This window comes from Triplophysa dalaica, chromosome 3 (assembly GCF_015846415.1).
Source record: "Triplophysa dalaica isolate WHDGS20190420 chromosome 3, ASM1584641v1, whole genome shotgun sequence".
Lineage (NCBI taxonomy): Eukaryota > Metazoa > Chordata > Actinopteri > Cypriniformes > Nemacheilidae > Triplophysa > Triplophysa dalaica.
The window spans coordinates 1,223,896-1,243,642 of record NC_079544.1 but is presented as its reverse complement, the minus strand read 5'-3'; the positions used below and the strand labels follow the sequence as shown (position 1 = coordinate 1,243,642).

Sequence of the window (19,747 nt, the reverse complement as noted above, 5' to 3'; positions counted from 1 at the left end):
CTTCTATATTTCAAATATTTAGCAGTAAAGACTGTAAACCTGATTTATTTTCTGTATATTTCCTACCTGTTAGATTAGGCACACTTATTATAATAGGTTTGTTTAGAAGAATTATATTTACATTTATATATATATGTACAATAAATTCAATAAAGACATCAGTTGCAAAGCAAACAATATTAGAATGTTTGCTTTCTTTCATAAAATGATGCTGTTAAAGAAATGTGTTGTTTCTACATTCATTTGGAGATAAAATGTGAAATTATAAGAATGTTAAAGTATATTTAAAAACATCAAAGATGTGTGATTAGTTAGTTCACTTTTTTAATCGATTGAGAGCACTAAAATAAACATGTCAAACAATATAAATTATGTTTAATTTCACCATACGTGTCCACGAAAAGAGTGTGTTTAATCGCGATTCAAATGTTTTATCTATTGACAGCCCAAGTTATAATATATAATAATATAGAATTATATATAATCTGAATAATTTTGTATACGATGAAAGGGGGTTAATGCAAGAATTAAACTTGTATATTCTCCAGACGTTGTTTGTGTGCAGGTGGGGAGCTGAAATAAGTTCATTGATTCAGATCGCTGTCTGAGCTCTAGAGACGCTCTTTATTGAAACATTCCTATTTACATCCTCAAAATGAAAGCAGTGATCCGGCTGGAATGCATCGGGAATGCCTCTGAGCCAAGATACGTTCAGTCAGTTCACATCAGAAACTGAGTTCACATCGATTCACAATCTATTATTAGGGTGGTCAAGGTTCACATTTTGCACGACTCTGTGACCTACGAATCTCTGTTTATGTAACATCATGTTCAACTATATCAGCATTAGATACCCAAAACAGAAGTTCCACTGATCAAATCTGGATGGACACAGAACTGCTTTCTTTTGCACAAATAGAAGCAGATACAAGACACTCAGCGGCTCAACTGATTTGATTCTTGAGACGACAAAACCTTTCACAAAATTTCAAGCACCTTCTCAACAAGTCTTCATTCCAAAGGTCACGTTTCCAGATTTTTATGAGTTCATCAAGTTCAAAGATTTATAGTTTTTGAAGGAGTAGTTCACTTTCAAATAAGTCCTCCGTTGACTTCCCAAAGCAGGAATAAAAGGACTATGGCTGTTTTAAGCCTTATTTTAAAGCAAACTACTCCTTTAATCCTTTAAGTTTTTGTGTCACAAAGAATGCTAACTGTTTTAGCAAAAAGTATTAAGTCAACATGTACGAAACAACGGGATGCACTGCAAAAAATGACTTTTTGCTAAAACAGTTTTTTACTTGTTTCAAGTACAAATTCACTGAATCTTGATTCAAGAATTTTTTAATTTGTACTGGAAAACAAGACAAAAATACTAAGAAAGTCATTTTTTGCAGTGTTGAACGACTAGTGTTAGTTTTTGTACACACCCGTCATCAGTTCTTCAGCGTCCTGCTCCAGATTGACGTTGTTTTTCTTTGCGACTCCCTCTATGATCCATTTAGATCGACTGTACTGCTGAGTAGCGAGCAGCCAGCGCAGAGACTCCGGAAAAATCCTGTGATGAAAAGACATTTAAAATATAAACACATCACATCAGTAATGTAAAGAGTTTATGTGTGCTGTAGAAGAGTCGGATCAAACAAAAAATGTCGCTGGTAAAAGACATCTTAAACAATGTGTGAAACATTACAGTGAAGTGAAATATGTTACACAGGCGGCGAGAATCATGTTCCATTAGTGTCTCATTCTGGTGTTATTTTTAAACGTTGGCCATAATGCCAAACATAGCAGAGCCGGAGGGAATGAATGCGTGTCGTCTTTCCAATCATTTTTGCGCAGTCTACGGTTTGGACTGAACACATGTACCGGACACCTGTGGAGAGGGACAACTGTGGCGCAGTGGCTTACCAGATATAGGAGAGCATGAGTAGGAGTGGACAGATGATGACCACCTGCAGAACCTGCCAGTCACGACAGAGGGCCGCCAGTCCCGGCATGAGCAGCTGCCCGGCCAACGCCACAAAGTTAGCCACCATGGTCATGGAGAAACGCCAGCGGGGCAGACAAAGCTCAATCCCTGCAGACAAGAACGAACGGATCCAACATAAGAGACAGTAAACAGTTCAGCAAACTGTCACAAAAGGCCATTTTTACCTTGACTAAACGGTGTGAAACAACAGCAACCGTGAAATAATGCAATAATGGCATTTACTACGAATGATTATCATCACAATGATATAATAACTACAGAATTAGATAACAACTCAATGCCAAGTATAAATTGCTTAACCGTTGGTTGTCAACCACTTAGAATTGTTGTGTTTTATTGCCAATACATTTTATACAAATATAATCATTTTAGAATAAATATAATCATTTATGATCTTATTTATGATTTTATATAAACATAAATGACAACCTGAGGCAAGCAAGCATTCAAATCAAGTGTGATAAACAGCAGAGAGAAGTGTTATTCACCTGTTGTTATTTTATCCCAAAATAAAAATACTTTTCTGTTTTGGGATGAAATAACACCATTTTGTGATTTTTATCTATGACAAAAACATCAGCCACATACGAAGAGTGGTGCACTGCAAACATCATCATTTACCATAAACACGACATTACTTGGCTTTTAAAGGGGTCATATTGCATGTTTGGTGTGTAATAAGATGCCCATGCATGTTTTAGACACATAAAGTTGTAAAAATGAAAGCGTGGGAACAAAATAATTCTATCTTAAAGTGAATGATCACCCAGACCTGTCTGAAACACCTGGTGTAACCAAACCCCCACAAATCTACGTCAGTTCGAGGTCTGTTTTGACTAAGACCGCCCAAATGTTTACGCAAGTAAGGTGGTGTACCTGTCAGTACATTTGAAGAGGAACCTGATGTTCCAAATATGGTCAGAGGCGTCACATTTCTGTCACACGCTTGCAGTATTCCACCAATCACTACACACTGGTGAACTGGCCAATCATAGCACACCTCGCTTTTCAGAGCCATGAGCTTTGTAAAAAATCTGCATGTTTCAGAGAGGCGGAGCAAAGAGGAGATACAAACATGCACTGTAAGTGGAAACGTTACTTACTCAAATAAATAAATAAAAACTCAAAAGGTTTGTTTACAGTTTTTGTGAAATGAGGTTTTGATTGAGTGACTGTTGCTATACATCTGGTCGTGTAATTCTGCCCCCGCTCTGTTTCTGCACACATTGGCACCGCAATGCGGGTTTAACCCTGCTTCGGTTTCATAACCCGGGTAAGATGCTGGGAAAACCCTGCTTCACAATTTAAGTGTAAAATATTGGTTTACCGGGGGTTAAAAGTGGTGTTTATCGCTTTATTGATTCCAGAACTCTCTGTAGTTCACTTTGGATAAGCGTCTGCTAAATGACTAAATGTAATGCAAATGTTTGGAATGAAGATAACCCAGGGTTAAGCGCAGTGTGAACAGCCCTTATTAGTATATTGGTGGAACAGAGGCAATACTGAATACACTCATGGGATGATTGGGATACATGTGTCTAATTTAAAGCGTCAGCCCCATCATCTGTCTAACCTTCAGCAGCATTCATATGCAGAGCAGCACGATAGAAAGCAGGGGTGGGCTTTAATGACATGCCGGTTTCACACAACTTCATATTTTCACAAACAAACCCACAGAACATACAGCGTCTGACGTGGGCGAACAGCTTCGGGAGAGCACTTTTCAAGGTGACAGAGCTCAGACTGCACAATACTTCAACACAGCGACTGCACGATCCTTCAGAAAAGTCTGGAATTTCAATGAGCAGCGCTTCCCACAGGGAGCTGAATAATGGGCTCCGTTCAGGGACACAGCTCAGGCTGAAATCACCAGCAAGGCGACAAGAAAACACCCAATTCATTTCTCTGCCTGGAGATTAGCGGCCGTATTTAAAGAAGTAATTTAAAGTCTAAGACACAATTTCGAATTCGTGTCATTGTATTAACAAAGCACATTACATTTATATTTATGCATTTGTCAGACACTTTTATCCAAAGCCACTTACATCGCATGATAATTTACATTTGTTTCTGAGGAGGTGCAATTCCTGGGATGGAAACCCATGACCTTGCTGTCTACTGAGCCACGGGAAACTGCAGAATAAGATTTAACGGAAGATTGCAAAAGACAGCTTTTCAACAACAACAAAACACAGATGGTTACAAATATGAAAAAACATACAGCTGCAGGAAAGATTCAAATGAAGAAACCATTCTAAATGTTCATTTGACCAGGCGTAACGTGGTCATTCCAGTCCTAAAACAAACCTCAGTGACACAAAGTCAAACAACAGCAATGTGAAAGACTGACAGCATGACAAGACACATCATTTTGAAATAGTCTTCTATTTTTTTCTGCGTCTGTATATAACGTTATAAAGTCCCAGTGAAATTAAAAATGACCATTTTATTTTTTTCATGAAATATTGCAGCGTTTATAGAAAATAGTTTATCAATGTGGGTCATTTTGTTTTCAATTTCATATAGTCTCATAATCTTTAATTAAAATCAGAAAATGCACTTCCGTCTTAAAATGTCTATCCATCTCAAATGACGTATGTTAGATGGCTTGGGCGGGGCATCCATTAACTCCTCCCCTTCACCTGTCAGTCTGCTGCCAGTTTCATTTCAAAATGCAATGGCTGTTTTTACACATCCAATCAATTCGCAGGGAAAAACGCAAGCCCTGCCCACAAATTTTCTCCTTTGAAATTCCTTTTCACTCAGAAATGTGTCCGAATACAGAAGTAAAAAGCAACTTCCGGTTCACAGGGAGTTTAAATTCACATTACTGTTAGTAGTGAGACTTTCTTGTTATTAGTGAAACTTTATTTTATAATGTACTGAAGTTGTGACACCTGTGTGAACTGAAAGGGAACTGACCCCAAACATCCACAAAATGCACAAGTTAACACGTTAAAGTAACAGTGAAGTTTGTTTTTAAAAAAGGTCCAATTTCATTTTTTGCAGATGCCACATTTTGTTAGCTAACGCACCTAAATAAACTAAATTACAGAGACGGGCTGATGTGTTTTATTTCGACCGAATCTCTTAGTAGAGGAATGAACCGCATATAAAACACTTGACTCAGAAACAAGAAAAGATCTGTACATTTCTTTTTCCGAGTCAGACAGCAGAGATGTTATCTGACTATAGTGTCTGTCTGTTTTCATCTCATATGACTTCACTAAACACCTCAGTTCACAGACTGGTTTGACTGCTTTTTTACATACCAAAATAAAGCAGAAGAAACCAAAACCAGACATCCCGAAAGCTCCCTGAAGTCATTATTCACTGAACATCGTCATCGTGATATGAGCTTATAAGAGCATTTGACCAACAGGAATTTGAAAAGCAGTGTGAAACAGGCCAAAGCAAAATGGATGTTTGTATCCTAAATAATACGTTCAATACGTTCAGTATCGATTCCATTGCGTTTGGCAACTCTTTCACATCAAAGCTTGTCGCAATGCATTATGGGAGTTCGCTATCAGCGAAAAGAGATTGAGAAAGACCCTTGAGCTCCACAGCTCTTCATGGCTCAGCTGCTCCTATAAATGACTGCATATGTCCTTACGTACCATTTTGTAGAATCAATTAATGAACCATGTCAAGATTGAGGTAGTTTTGGTCAGAATTGTTGGTATTCTGCTGCAAGCCAGAAGGGGGCGCCGTAGGGGATCAGGGTTGTTTGTGCATTTGATTTTGGCCTAAGGCTGACATTACGACCTTCCTCGTCACATGAGTCGCTGATGGCATCCTGCCATGATCTCACATATTCAAATACATTCCATCTCGCCCGGCCCTTTGGCTTTATGCGTCAGCCCCTCTCTAATCACACACACAAATACACACGTCTCTCTGAACGTTACACGATACACAGACACATGCCCTGAAGTGACACTCAGGAAGTGTGTTTTAACAAGACACACGTGTGAAACGGTCTCACTAATACTCACTCTATTAGAGTCTGTTTCCATCATACCACTTCAAAATATCGAGCGCAAGTTTTAAAGGGCTTTTATTTTTTATTTTCTATGAATAACATGAGAGTAGATGATAAGACTGACAGCACATGTAACGGATTCATGTTTTGCTTATAATGTTTCAATGTGTTTCAGAGTGTTTCCGTGAAAACAGAAGGAGGAAAAGCTTAACAGGCGACATGTTGAGAGGAACACAGTGTTACACCTGTGCCTGCTGGTGAAGAGCAGGTGATGTCGGTCAGTGCTGAGCTGGGGTCAAAGGTCACAGATAAACAGCAGCATGCAGCTCACTAAAACACACACACACACACACACACACAGCACTACGACTGAACTTTACTCCAGTCAGTACACTAAACACTGATTACAACATCTATTACAAGATTAGACAAGAAAGAAAGAAAGAAAGAAAGAAGGAAAGAAAGAAAGAAAGAAAGAAAGAAAGAAAGAAAGAAAGAAAGAAGGAAAGAAGGAAGGAAAAGAAAGAAAGAAGAAAGAAGGAAAGAAGGAAGGAAAAGAAAGAAAGAAAGAAAGAAGGAAAGAAGAAGGAAGGAAAAGAAAGAAAGAAAGAAAGAAGGAAAGAAAGAAGGAAGGAAAAGAAAGAAAGAAGGAAAGAATGAAAGAAAGAAGGAAGGAAAAGAAAGAAAGAAAGAAGGAAAGAAGGAAGGAAGGAAAAGAACGAAAGAAAGAAGGAAAGAAGGAAGGAAAAGAAAGAAAGAAAGAAGGAAGGAAAGAAGGAAAAGAAAGAAAGAAAGAAAGAAAGAAAGAAGGAAAGAAGGAAGTAAAAGAAAGAAAGAAAGAAAGAAAGAAAGAAGGAAAGAAGGAAGGAAAAGAAAGAAAGAAAGAAAGAAAGAAAGAAAGAAAGAAGGAAGGAAAAGAAAGAAAGAAAGAAAGAAAGAAGGAAGGAAAAGAACGAAAGAAAGAAGGAAAGAAGGAAGGAAAAGAAAGAAAGAAAGAAGGAAGGAAAGAAGGAAAAGAAAGAAAGAAAGAAAAAAAGAAGGAAAGAAGGAAGTAAAAGAAAGAAAGAAAGAAAGAAGGAAAGAAGGAAGGAAAAGAAAGAAAGAAAGAAAGAAAGAAGGAAGGAAAAGAAAGAAAGAAAGAAAGAAAGAAGGAAGGAAAGAAGGAAGGAAAAGAAAGAAAGATAAAGAAAGAAAGAAAGAAAGAAAGAAAGAAAGGGGATATTAAGTTAAGAAGTATTTTAGAGATAAACATCTGATCTCACTGAAGCTTTTTCATATGAATTTGTACTCTGTGAATTGTTCAGAAATGTTCGATTACTTGAACAAAAGTAATTCTGAAGACACTCATGACCCAAAATTCACCGGAGCGAAAGCAAATCATATTCAAATCTACTAATGAGATTCGTACCAATATACAAACTGTAGTAATTCATATGAATTAGTTAAAGCTAGCAGCAGCATCAAATAGTTTTGTTTGTGCTGTGAGATTGTGTTGTTGAAGTATTTAAAACAAAGAACATAGAAAACATGAACGGATGCATTTCAGCTGTTTGTCTCTAACATAACCAACAACTTACATGACATGCTACAGTATGTTACAAATATATGCTGCGTCCCAACTCGCCTACTTACTATGCCCTAAAAGTATGTACTTCATGTAAAAGTCTATAGATGTTAGTGTGTAGCAAAACAACATGACGCTCTGGGACACACATGTCTGTGTATCGTGATCATTAACAGTTCAAATACAGCTCTCTTTATCACTCTAACGCTTTAGAACCTGAAGCAAAAAAAGCTGTTTTCACACATTTCGTTTTTTTGACTTTCAAATTCTAACACAATGTGGCATCATCATGTGCAAGGTCTCATTTCTTTTCAGAAAACAAATGTCTTTAAATCAATTAAGGTTATTGACCATTACTATGTGTTGTGAGTTTGTACATAGAATTTAATAGACAAAAATGGAAATCATTTTTTACTGATTTTTATTTAGAAATTCACAAAAAACGAAAGAACGAAAAAACGCATGCAGAATAAAAGTGTGCGTTTACATAATAATATGATATAATACATCTGTGTGCATTTTGATTTTGATTTATAAACACGTGCACACATACATGTGTATTTATTTAGGGAATGTATATGTACAAGCATGTCTTTATTGATATTTATATATCTTAATTTAAATTATATCTAGCATTCGTTCCTTTTTCTATATTTTTTAAATATATACATGTATTGTATGTGTTTAACATATATTATTATAAAGACAAACCTTTATTCTGGATGCAATTAACCGTTGAACAGCCTTAATTCATTCATTATTTCTCATGTACTGTTTGACTGAATTGATGTAATGTTTATTAACATTTATTCATTCAGTGATGAATCCCTTATTTAATTGCATTACTGCAGTGAAGCAACACTAAACTCCGCCCTCTCATTGAGTTGTGGGTAAGAACAGCTGTTTTGTGTCTAAAACTGCGCAGAAAACACGAGCTGTGTCGATTTATCTCTTCAAATGACCAGCGGTGCGCACCCGCATTCAGTAAAGTTGAACTATTTCCATCTCGATGCAGCGTCAACGTGCCTACAATAATGTTCACACTGCATGAGTCTATTTGTGCGTGCCTGCCGCACGTCTACATTTAAAATAACTAATATGCGCAAGGAAGAGGCGCAAATTGTGAATCGGGATGGATCTACACAATATTTCAATTTCAAGATATCATACACAACACGCACACTGAGGTGAAAAGTTGTTTTTTTGCTATGTCATGTGTTTTAACATAGATGAAACACTGCCTTCATCACCCCGGACCACAATCTTTTGTCTTATAAAATGTATTATGCAATGTAGGCCAATGCAAAATGATTTAAAGATTTAGCCAAACGGATTTTCAATTTCACTTTCACATATAAACATGATGTGGTTCACACAGTCGTGATGACTTCATAGATTCTCAGCGGTCTATTCTGAGTTCTCAGGCCTCCGAGTCCATAAAGACCTGAGCTCAATTACGCCTTTTCTGCTCCTGGGAAAGACTCACTAATGCCTTCACTGAGCCAAAGAGCCTTCAGCCAAAAGGTCAACCGCACGAACAATAGCATTTATTATACACTTAAATCAGTTAACGTCTCATAACCAGACCCAGAAAAAACCCTCTTCAGTTTCTTTACTTCAACTAGTTTAACAACAAACATTTACAATAACCAAACATTCTGAACTTCTACATTGGAACGGTAAGTTAAATAAGAGAAGACTCACCTTAGTCAAGTACTGTTTTACTAAGTTAACGGAAACTTGACACAATAAAGAATTACCTGTGGATTAAGCTGTAAATAAAAAGACCTTTTCTAAAGTAACTCTTACCATAATCGCTTTATTTACAATACTCGACTAAACTCCTAAACTTCACTGTCCAACTTTATTTTTTCCCATATCACTCTTTCTCTCTAGCCCTCTCGTTTAGGAAAATAAAATAATTTAAACTCAATATTTTATGTCCATTTATTATTTAGTTATTAAGCAATCGAAGCTTTAACTAAATATGAATGGAGAATGCGGCGGAAAAAGTCTTTAGGTTTAAAACGACAAGGCGAGTAAATTATGACAGAATGTTCATTTTTGGGTGAACTATTACAGTCGGGTTTAAAAGTATTGTTAGTGACATAAATGCTGTGTTCTGCAAAGTCTCTGCTTAAGCTGTTGTGTTGTTCATTCACATTGTTTAAAGATTGTTATTGTTATAACCTTTTGGATATATTATAATTTTGCCAATAAATGCCTTTAAAACGTTAGATATGTTAACTGGATAAAGATATTCACTATACCATAGAAACATGTGGAAAAGAATCTACAAATACAGAAGCAGCAAACTTTGCAAAACACAAACTTTATGTTATTGCCAATACTTTTGGCCACGAATGGTTCCAAAATGAGATAAAAATCATGTCATGTGCTCCACAATCTTAAATTACTGTCCTTAGTGTTTGAAATTCCACGTGCGATTTCCACGAACGCGGAAAATTGGGAAAATTGGCAGTTTTATTAAATTTTTCAATATTGTTTTTCACGGTTGTTTTTTTTCTATCACATATTTATATTTACATTTCTATCAATGCATTTGTCTGACATCTTTATGTGAAGCATCTCACAGTCATTTAAGAGGAATCAAACCCATCTAACACAATCCAACTGAGCTACTCGCTGCACAAAAACTGCAGACAGGTTGCAGCACATTTATTTCAGTAAAATGTTCTGACGTACTTCCACTGTTTGACAGATAAGATACGGCAAGCAGGACCCATCACAACATGTTCATACACAAACACGACCCGTCTCGAGATATCTCATGTCATCAAAGGAAAATAAAAAGGTTGATAAAGAGCGCTTTGGGTGTTAACTGATGCACCAGACAGGCCGATGCCACTGAAATATATGCATCCGTACAGTCTATAGACCGCACAGGACACTATAGACTTCCTTTGTTGGAGTAAAATAGATAACTGAGTGAATCTCACTGAACTGAATATCATCTCTTTCTGTCATGTCCAGTTTATTTGGGATTCAACTTAAAAGAGTTTGCAGATAACAGAAACTATCACAATGAACACACGTCTGCTTTAAAGGATATTTTGGCATACTAACAAACAAGCAAGCATTGGTTATTGTTTATAACCTCATGGTTGGTAATGCAAATGATACTGACGTCATGAAGGGCAATGCATTGTTATTGAGCTGTATCTAAGACTCAAATATCATAACACACATTCACTTTCATACATCACTCATCTGTAGGGTAGCGTAGCGTAGCTTTATCATAAATAATGTAAAGAGCAGATGCCAAATGAGAAATTGTTTTGCCAATGGGAATGTTTTCCCTGTCGGGCTTATAAATGCATCCTGTTGGGAATCATTTACTGAAAACCTTGTTTTCTCTGTGACGCAATCTGGGAAAACCCAACACATGGTGATATTTTATGGTATTTTTGCAGGGTTATTTTGTTCATGCAGACAAGATGTTATAGAATCATAATTTAACAAAAACCCACTGTCGACCAGATTTTTAGATTCCTGAAAATGTCATATAACTATTATAAAATAAAATTAATGAATTTAAATAAACATAAATTCCTTCATTATTATTAGACAGTAACTGCAGTCCCGGCGCGCAAATCTGATGAAAGGTCTATCGTGGTGTGTATTAGTCATTCATTACTAATGTTTATATATTTAATTTCTATAAGGACCATTAATGGTCTAAAACAAAGCCAGTGGACAGACAAGGTCATAAAAATACTTTAATCTTCTTGGCTTCATGACTCGGGCTCCTTCAGATAGCAGATTTCTTACAGCGTGCACACATTGTGTTTAACATGAGTCAGCAGTCCCACAAGCTCTTGTGAAACACATCTGCCGGGAGTTTGTGTGTGACTCAGCAACATAGAGACGGAGATCTTGCTGAATTCTTCTTTTCTCCCGCTGGATCTGCGCTGAACTTTTGATGCGGAGCAAACACATGTTCTGCTCACAGTGATGGATGTGAATCTTCATGATTTCACCCAGCAGCGCTCTGACACACAGTGTGCGTCTCAACCCGTCTAACCAGTTGTGCACACACAGACACTGAGCATGTGAAGACTTGGGTAAATATAGACTGTTTCAGGTCCACTATATAAATGTCATGAGTATTGAGAGTGGTCTTCTCTTGACTCATAACTGTTGCTCTGACACACGACACACAAACTGCTGACCTGTCATGCTTGGGAAAGATTAGTCAAGCAGTGATCACAAGACTGCTATACATAAGAAGTTTGGTCAACATTGGGTCACCGCAGTCAAAAACTCCCTCCAACAGAAATGCTTTATAACCCAACAATCGGTTTCACCGATATTCATCTAAACAAATATTAAGAGCTTGTTTTTTGATTGGGTCTATTGACAAATGGCTAAGAATGGTTGGATGAACACCCAACAATGACACTGTCACCAAAAAGAGAGAGTAGTGTTACTGACAGGAAATCTGATGCCAAACTCGGCACTTTCCATCTTTCTAATATACATATGTCATAAGTTTCCATTAACACTTGGGCAATTCCAGCGGAATGGACGTGACATAAACATGCTCAGAGAATGAATTTGTTACGATTATATCTGTTAATATTTTACTGAACCCTTGTTGATAGAGTCCAAGCATCAAAAAAGGTCAGTCTATGAAAAATATATATTTAAAAAAGGGAAATAAACGTGCGTTATGAACGTGACACAAAAAGGACTTGGTTTTTGGGAGACCATAAACTTATATGAAAATGCACAATCCTGAAGCAAAAATACCAAATGAATGGAGAAGTGATGCCTCTCTATAGAACATCAAATAGTTACTTTATATTCATTTTCATGTGTCCATTTATGAGGAATATTTAGCGTTATGGATGACAATCCTGAAAATGGCTCTTACCTGATTATGAAAAATCATGAACTAAAAAAAAACCAAATAATTTACAAATTTAAAGAGAGATCTCACATGAGTATTTCAACCACAAAATGTTCAAATCTCTGCTGTTACCAGAGTAAATATTGCTGGAAAAAAACAAATTGGGAATTGCTCACTTACGTTTATCCATTTATAGATTATTCATTAACCACTTAAAAAAACTATTTACAAATTAAAGCGCATTAAACGTTTTGTGTTTCCAGGCATTACAACTTTGGAAAACTGACGTCTTGGCTCTTCATTTAAACATATTATTATAGATTTATTAAAAATGTTGTGTGGTGTACTCAAAGCTCGGCTTTGAAAGGAATTTAAGGAGGCTTGGCAAAAATATAACACATGCACCAGATCAAGGCCGTGGAGAATGACTACTGTCGGCAAAAACAGGATTACCAAAATATTAATACTCCAGATAAAATTGTAGTCAATCTATGTTTTTCTTCTTTTGAGCTTTTTGTTTTTCTATTCATTGCTGCTGACCTTCTGAAACCTTGTATCTCCACATTTCGTGATTTAGATTTTTTCCATATATTATTATTATTAGTCACCCTTCAAGTTAGTCACTGCGCTTTGCAAATATATCCAAGCATGTATTAAAAAGTGCTTTTCAATTTTGACTACACAGTATTTTATCATTTAACAAGTACAGTGTTTTTGCCATGTCCTGAAAAATGTGGACATTCAAGGTTTCAGACGGACAGCAACGATATGCATCTTTTGTATATTAAAATAAACCTCGTCAGATTTTTTTCCAAAATAATTTTGTCTTTGACCAAGAGTTTTCAGTTTGGCCTTTGTTGTATATTGCAAATTCATTGAGCACCTAAACAGTATATTTCAGACTTCTCTAGAAGTGCCAAGAGACTCTCCAGAGGATTTCATCTGTGTGGCATCTGAGAGACATCAAAAGATACACTTTAAATAAATTATGTAAAAAAATTGAAATTTTCCGTCAGTTGGATTACCAGAAATATATCGTATAAAATATTTTTCCTGTAAAATTACAGCATATAAGGGCATCTAATAAATTGTTGTCCCCCGTTCTGTAATGTTAAAGTTTTTGACTGTAAAAGAAAATCTTGTTAAAACCGGAAATTCTGGGGCGCCAGAAATAAACTGTAAAATAACGTTTTAAATGACATGTTTTCAAGTTTTTCTTGTAAATTCGCTCATTTTCTCTAATTTAACGTTTTTTGACCGTATTTCAAAAATACTGTTAATAAAAAAATATTAATCAATATCAATTTTGAAAGCCGTCTTGATAATTCCACTTCTACCTCATATTTATTTGTATATTTAAACTGAAGTAATCCAGACGCGGCTGGAATGAATCTGATTATTTGCCTTATGAGATGTGGATTACCGTACTGGTTTCATTTTATTTAAAGGATACTTCAGCTCAAAATAAAATGTCCGTCTTCATTTATTTAGTCAAGTCATCGATTCCCGTTCCTGAACCCAAGAAACTGAGCAACACACCATACAGTCACAGTATTGCAGTGCTTCTCTGATAAATCAATCTACATCTGCCTGATTTAACTAGGAGAGCAGTAAACATGTTTAATGCAAAACAACACACCTCTCTGTTCATTTTCAAATAAGCGTGGAAACCACAGGCTTCCTACTGTAGTCATGTAACCATGTCCGTCTGATGCTCCCGGCTAAGTCTATTTTTGAGAGTGCGTAGGCTTTTCAAGATAGACGGGGGTGAAGTAAATGAGTATGACAAGGACACAGAGAGTCCCAACACACCGTCAGGCAATTACAGCATGTGGTGATGCTTTTAGGGGCCCATCAGGCAGTCAGACGGGTCCTTCAGTCGCAAAAGCCATTAACGGCAAAGCCATTAACACGGCAGCAGCCACACGAAGAGGATTATCACTCATCAGAAAATGTCTTCACTGTTAACCATGTAGAAGGTCACTATTGCTCTACAGATGATCCATAAGAATGGCTGTAACCAACCGAGAAGTCATCGCAACTAGCCTATATCTCCATATTTCATCATGATTTTGATTTTTTTTGCGACAAATCATTGCGGTCAGTCACCATTAATCTTTTTTCACTGGGTTTTGCAAATATCTAACCAATAAACAGTATGCAATTGCTTTGCCTACACAGTATCTTGTAATTAAACAAAAAGATACAGAATTGACCATTTCATGAAAAAGAGCGAATGTGATTTTATTTGACTGAAAATAGCCGCAAATTAATAACTTATATCTGTTACTTATATCACAACCTTTGTTTAAAATATTAATTTTAAGTCAAGTCGAATTACGTCACACTGACATTTCGTTCGAAACCGTTTTCACCTTATAATGCAACTTATGATGCATTGTGACGTCTTATGAATAATTGTAACCACAGTTACACATTATAACACTTATCAACTCATTTTTAATACATTTAATCTATTACAACCAGTGTTGGGCAAGTTCCTCTGAAAAAGTAATGAATTTTGATGTTGTTCGAACCTCATATATCTGCTTTCATTTTATGGAAAAACAGCTGAACAGAGCAAATGATGACCAAACTATTTTTGAAAAACGAATTTTCATGTGCCCACCATAAGAAAATAGACCAATCACCGTGATCACAAAAATCACTTTCTCACCCTCTGGTTGTTTCAAATCTGTGTAAATGTCTCTGTTCCAATGAACACAGAGAAAGATATTTGGAAGAATGTCAGTTCTTGGACATCATTCACTGCCATAGAAGGAAATAAATATTGGATTATGGTTCTGTTGAACACACAATGAGATATTTTGAAGAATTTAGGAAAACAAGAGTTCTCGGGCACCTTTGACAACCCTTAAATTCTTCCTACTATGGTAGTTACTATGGTAACTGAAAATTACTGTCTTTCTTCCAAATGTCTTTATTTATATTCATACATGTATTACACGAGTGTGAGGAAATGATGACAATTTTGGCTGGAATATCCCTTTAAAAGATTTTGAGGTTTGTGATGTTATAGGGTTTTGTACAAAGCTTGTTGTAGCACATATTCATTTGAATGGCTTGTGTCAGTGATGTAAAATCGTGAAGTTCGATGATCTCGCTCGGTCATCAACATTAACCACAGTCCAGAAAGACAATAACAACAACATCTGCCTTGTCTGTGGAGCAGTGACTACTTTCCAATAAAGAGTCATTCTGAGAAATGCCACCAGGACAGAAAACCATCAATCACACTTCAAAACAGCCAAAGCTCGCTGGGATATTTCCAGAGCGAGATACAGCTGCTCAAACCCATTGTTATGTACACATAGCACCCTGACCCTAGTATTCAGTTCCAAAACACGACCCGTATTATGAGAACAGGTCATATTCCAGCGAGTACTCACTCAGAGCGTACAGCGACAGCGTGATGCCTGCTAACCAAAAGCCTTCAAAGAAGCGCAGGGTGCTGAACATCGGGACGTTGGCGGAGAAGGCCACCGTCATGCCGAACACGAGCATGAAGAAGACGGAGATGATCAGGACCGGGTGACGACCAAACCTGAATGTTTGAATAGAAACGGAAGGGTCAGTGACACAAATATAATGTAAGACATGATGACCATAATAAGACCTAGATTGAGCTCAGTAGATTTTACTTCAAGGCCCACATTTTCAACCAACCGAACGCAAATAATTTGACCGAACATGTCAAAAGTACCTAATAAGGGTGAGGAAGCTACATATTATGCGATCCCCACTTTTTTTATAAAGGTCAAAAGCCTTATTTTGCTACTGAAGGCCAGGTTTACACGATGAAAAACAGTAACCTTTTTGTACACCAGGCCAGCGGATGGTGATGTTGTTGTGTAACGAAACACAACATGTCTTTGCACACACACACTAACAGTTATAAGGCAAAAGTGCTTTTAATACCGTTGGTCGAAGTACATTTGCGCGTTTAAAGTCTGGGGATTGTAAACAGTGTGTCTCCGCTGCTCTTATTAGTGCATTTTGCTGGATTAACATAAATTCATAGTCGAGCAGCGAGAGCTCACAGTACGGGAAGCCGGCATTTTGTTTTGGGAATCCTCGCGCGGCTAAACGCATATACGCATGCGCGTGACGTAATTGTTTTCAGAAAGGTCCGTCTTGCAGTTTACATGGAAATAAAAAGGCGGCGTTTTCAAAACGTTGCACTTCGAGACCCATTTTAAAAAGTTTGCGTTTTCAGTCCCCCAAAATGTTTCCGTCCAAAAAATGTTGAAAACGGTGTTGTTTAACCGGCCTCTTAATTATGCGCAATATGAGATCATTGGCATTGGTTACACCAGTTGTTCTCAAATGTTTTCGTTGTGAGGCCCCCTTTGTGTAGGGTGCATCACTTTGCAGCCCCCCAAATAGACTTTAATTTGAGACCATCATTTTAACTCAACCAAAAACATATTCAGTTATACAATGCTAGAACATCAATTTTTACGGTCGGTGGTCTTATTTGACTGATGTTTGATACATTGATGTATTTCATAAAATGCCAGAAAATCTGTGGTCCCCCGAACCCATCTTTTGGCCCCCCAGTTTGAGAGCCACTGGGTTATACTTTATATCAAGTGTCTTGTGTTACAGTATAATTCTATATTTAGGTACTGAGTAATAATAATTAACTACATGTACTTACTACAGGGTTAAGGTGTGGTGGTTTAAGACTAGTTACAAGTAATTATGCAAAATTTATAGTAAATGCTACAGTACAAACATGTAACGGTCCTATTTTTGGCTCGCCATGCACTAATACTCAGAGTTGTCTTCATTGTTTCCCTCTATCTCAAAGAAACTTTATTTTCATGGAAATTATGAGAACGTAAAACATACGAGACACAGCACTTACCAGTCTGCCAGCACTCCCAACACCAAGTATCCAAATATGGAGCCCACCTGGAGGGAGAATTTGGCTATATGAACTATCCAGGCCGCGTCACATATAAGGTTCCACTGTGGAGAGAGAAAGAGATGTTATTTTCATTTAAAGTTACATCATCATTTAAAGTGGCCGTGCAACAGTGTTTCATGCATTCTGACTTCTTTACAATGTTAAACGTGCGGTCTTCTCATGCTTAACAAAAAACAAGTTGGGCATATTCCGTGGCATTTCTGTGCTCAATACTATCCCTCAGCGATTGTACAGGTTTCGGAAAAAAAATTGTAGACCTTTATTGGAAAATTATCTCGGAAAAGCACGTTTTCGAAAATAACCGTATCTATCTTTTATAAATGTGATCAAACTAAATGCTCTTCGAAGATACGAAGTATGCAAAACTACTCTATAAGTACTCAAAATGAATATGAGATTCTGTTAGGGGCGCTTTTAAATCATCTAAATCACAATACGTCGTCTACATTGACGCATGCGGACACACTAAATGATTGTTGTCCCGATGTGTGGTGTAAACATTTTTTGAGACAGCGCGGACGTGCTGCGTACAACAGCGCATGCGAGAGAAAGTGTACTAGTCCACTAGTTATCAATACACACACAGAAAGTTTGCATTGTCCAGTTGTCGAAGAAGAATGATACAAAATCAACATGCTAAAATGCTAGAACATTAATCTAAGAAGCAAATCCTTCTCCATACTGTTTGCTCGGATTGTTTGCAATGGCGAAAACACTTCCTCAATCTTTAATTTGCAGTGGGTCTGTGAATGACTCGACTCAGCGCTGCCCTTTGACGGTCTGGAAGGTCACACATACTTGTTTGTATTGCGCATGTGTTAAACTCAGATATTCACGCTTATCTGTGATGAGTATGAGCAAAAGGCTGTGCGGACGCGTTTGTGCGCGAGACGGACACGGACGCAGAAAGTCAAGTATAACCGGGCTTTGTCCGGGGGAAGCATGTGCGTGTCTTTTGCATTCGCGTTGCATGCATTCGCTTTTATAATATGTCCGTCTGAGTGGCCAAAGCCCCCTATACATTAGCTGCCCACCGGGAATACGCCAGATGGCCAGTCCGCCCCTGGGCCTATGCATGTCTTTATTTAGCTTCTGATGATTAAAATGCTTTGCAACCTTTTCTTTTACGCCATGATGATTTTGACCTATACAATGGTGTGTCAAACAACAACAAAAATCCAAATCTGCAATAAATACAGACAAAAGATTTCAATGCAGAATTTCCCCTTTTTATCTGAAAACTGCCGGCGACTAAAACCTCACCGCACAGTTCACTTCCACACACCAAGAGAAAAGTCTCAACATCAGCAGAATGGGAAATACAAGGAACTACAATTGCAGTGCTAATATAAATCCGATTGATCTCGCTATCCGTCATTCCATTCCATTCCATTTTCTACCGCTTATCCGAACTACCTCGGGTCACGGAGGCTATCTGTCATTGCGAAATAAAATTTCCTAAACATGAGATGCTTCCAAACTAACAAAAGATGAAGACAGGTTTAACATCAAAGAAACCCAACAGAGACAAACAAACAAAGTTTGGTTTGATGAAGTGGTGTGGATCAGTCTTTCATGTCCTCCAATGCCTCAGACACATAATGAAACTTCACGTCTTCGGTATCGATGTCACCCGGCAACCGCGCAGACAAACAGGCAGCACATGCTGGTTTGGTATGTTTTGAAGCTTTCTGGTTTGTGCTGGTCCTAAACTGGTCAAACCAGGATCAAAACATACCTAACAAAGACTAACTTGAACAAGAACAATTCTTGGATAAGCTAGATTCATTTACAGATAGTTTTACTCTAATCTTACTGACCGAGCAACATTCCAACAGTGCAGATATTCACAACACTAACTATGAGAGCAATGCACAGCTGACTTGAAGCGGAAGGAAGTGATCAAACGTCCTCAATTATTTTCTCTTTTCATAAAACCAATGATTTAGTACTGACTGTTCAGCCCTGTTACCAACACAGTTTAAATAACCTCAGTTTCTTGAGAGAAATACACAAATAACTGAGCGAGTAGATGACAAATATACCATTGAGTCCTGTATGGTGGACAAAGCAAAAAATTGAAACAAACTGCTAATAATATTTCAATTTTATATGCTTAATATGTATAAATTTAGCCCATAATAGCGAGAGATTCAAAGAGAGATTTATCTTAGTTGTTAGTTAATGGTTACATTTTTGGGGTCACACTAAAGAAAACATTATTTGTCACTACAAATGTCAACATTTGGTCCCAAACCAGCCGAACCTTACTGACTGCAACCCCGGTTATCAGCTCATACTACACTGTTATTTTATTACAGCCTTTAAATTTCATTACATCTATTTAATATTTATAAGCTTTTATTTACTTTCCTGTA

At 37.2% G+C, this 19,747-nt stretch overlaps 1 protein-coding gene across 1 annotated transcript in view; it reads right to left on the bottom strand.

Annotated features, from left to right (window-relative positions):
* The window catches only part of slc22a23 (solute carrier family 22 member 23), a 43,941-nt gene that overhangs the window by 11,687 nt on the left and 12,507 nt on the right, over positions 1-19,747 (bottom strand). Inside the window, 4 exon segments of the mRNA XM_056742555.1 lie at positions 1,431-1,558; positions 1,912-2,080; positions 15,826-15,980; positions 17,307-17,410. Coding sequence (XP_056598533.1) covers positions 1,431-1,558; positions 1,912-2,080; positions 15,826-15,980; positions 17,307-17,410 — 556 coding nt within the window.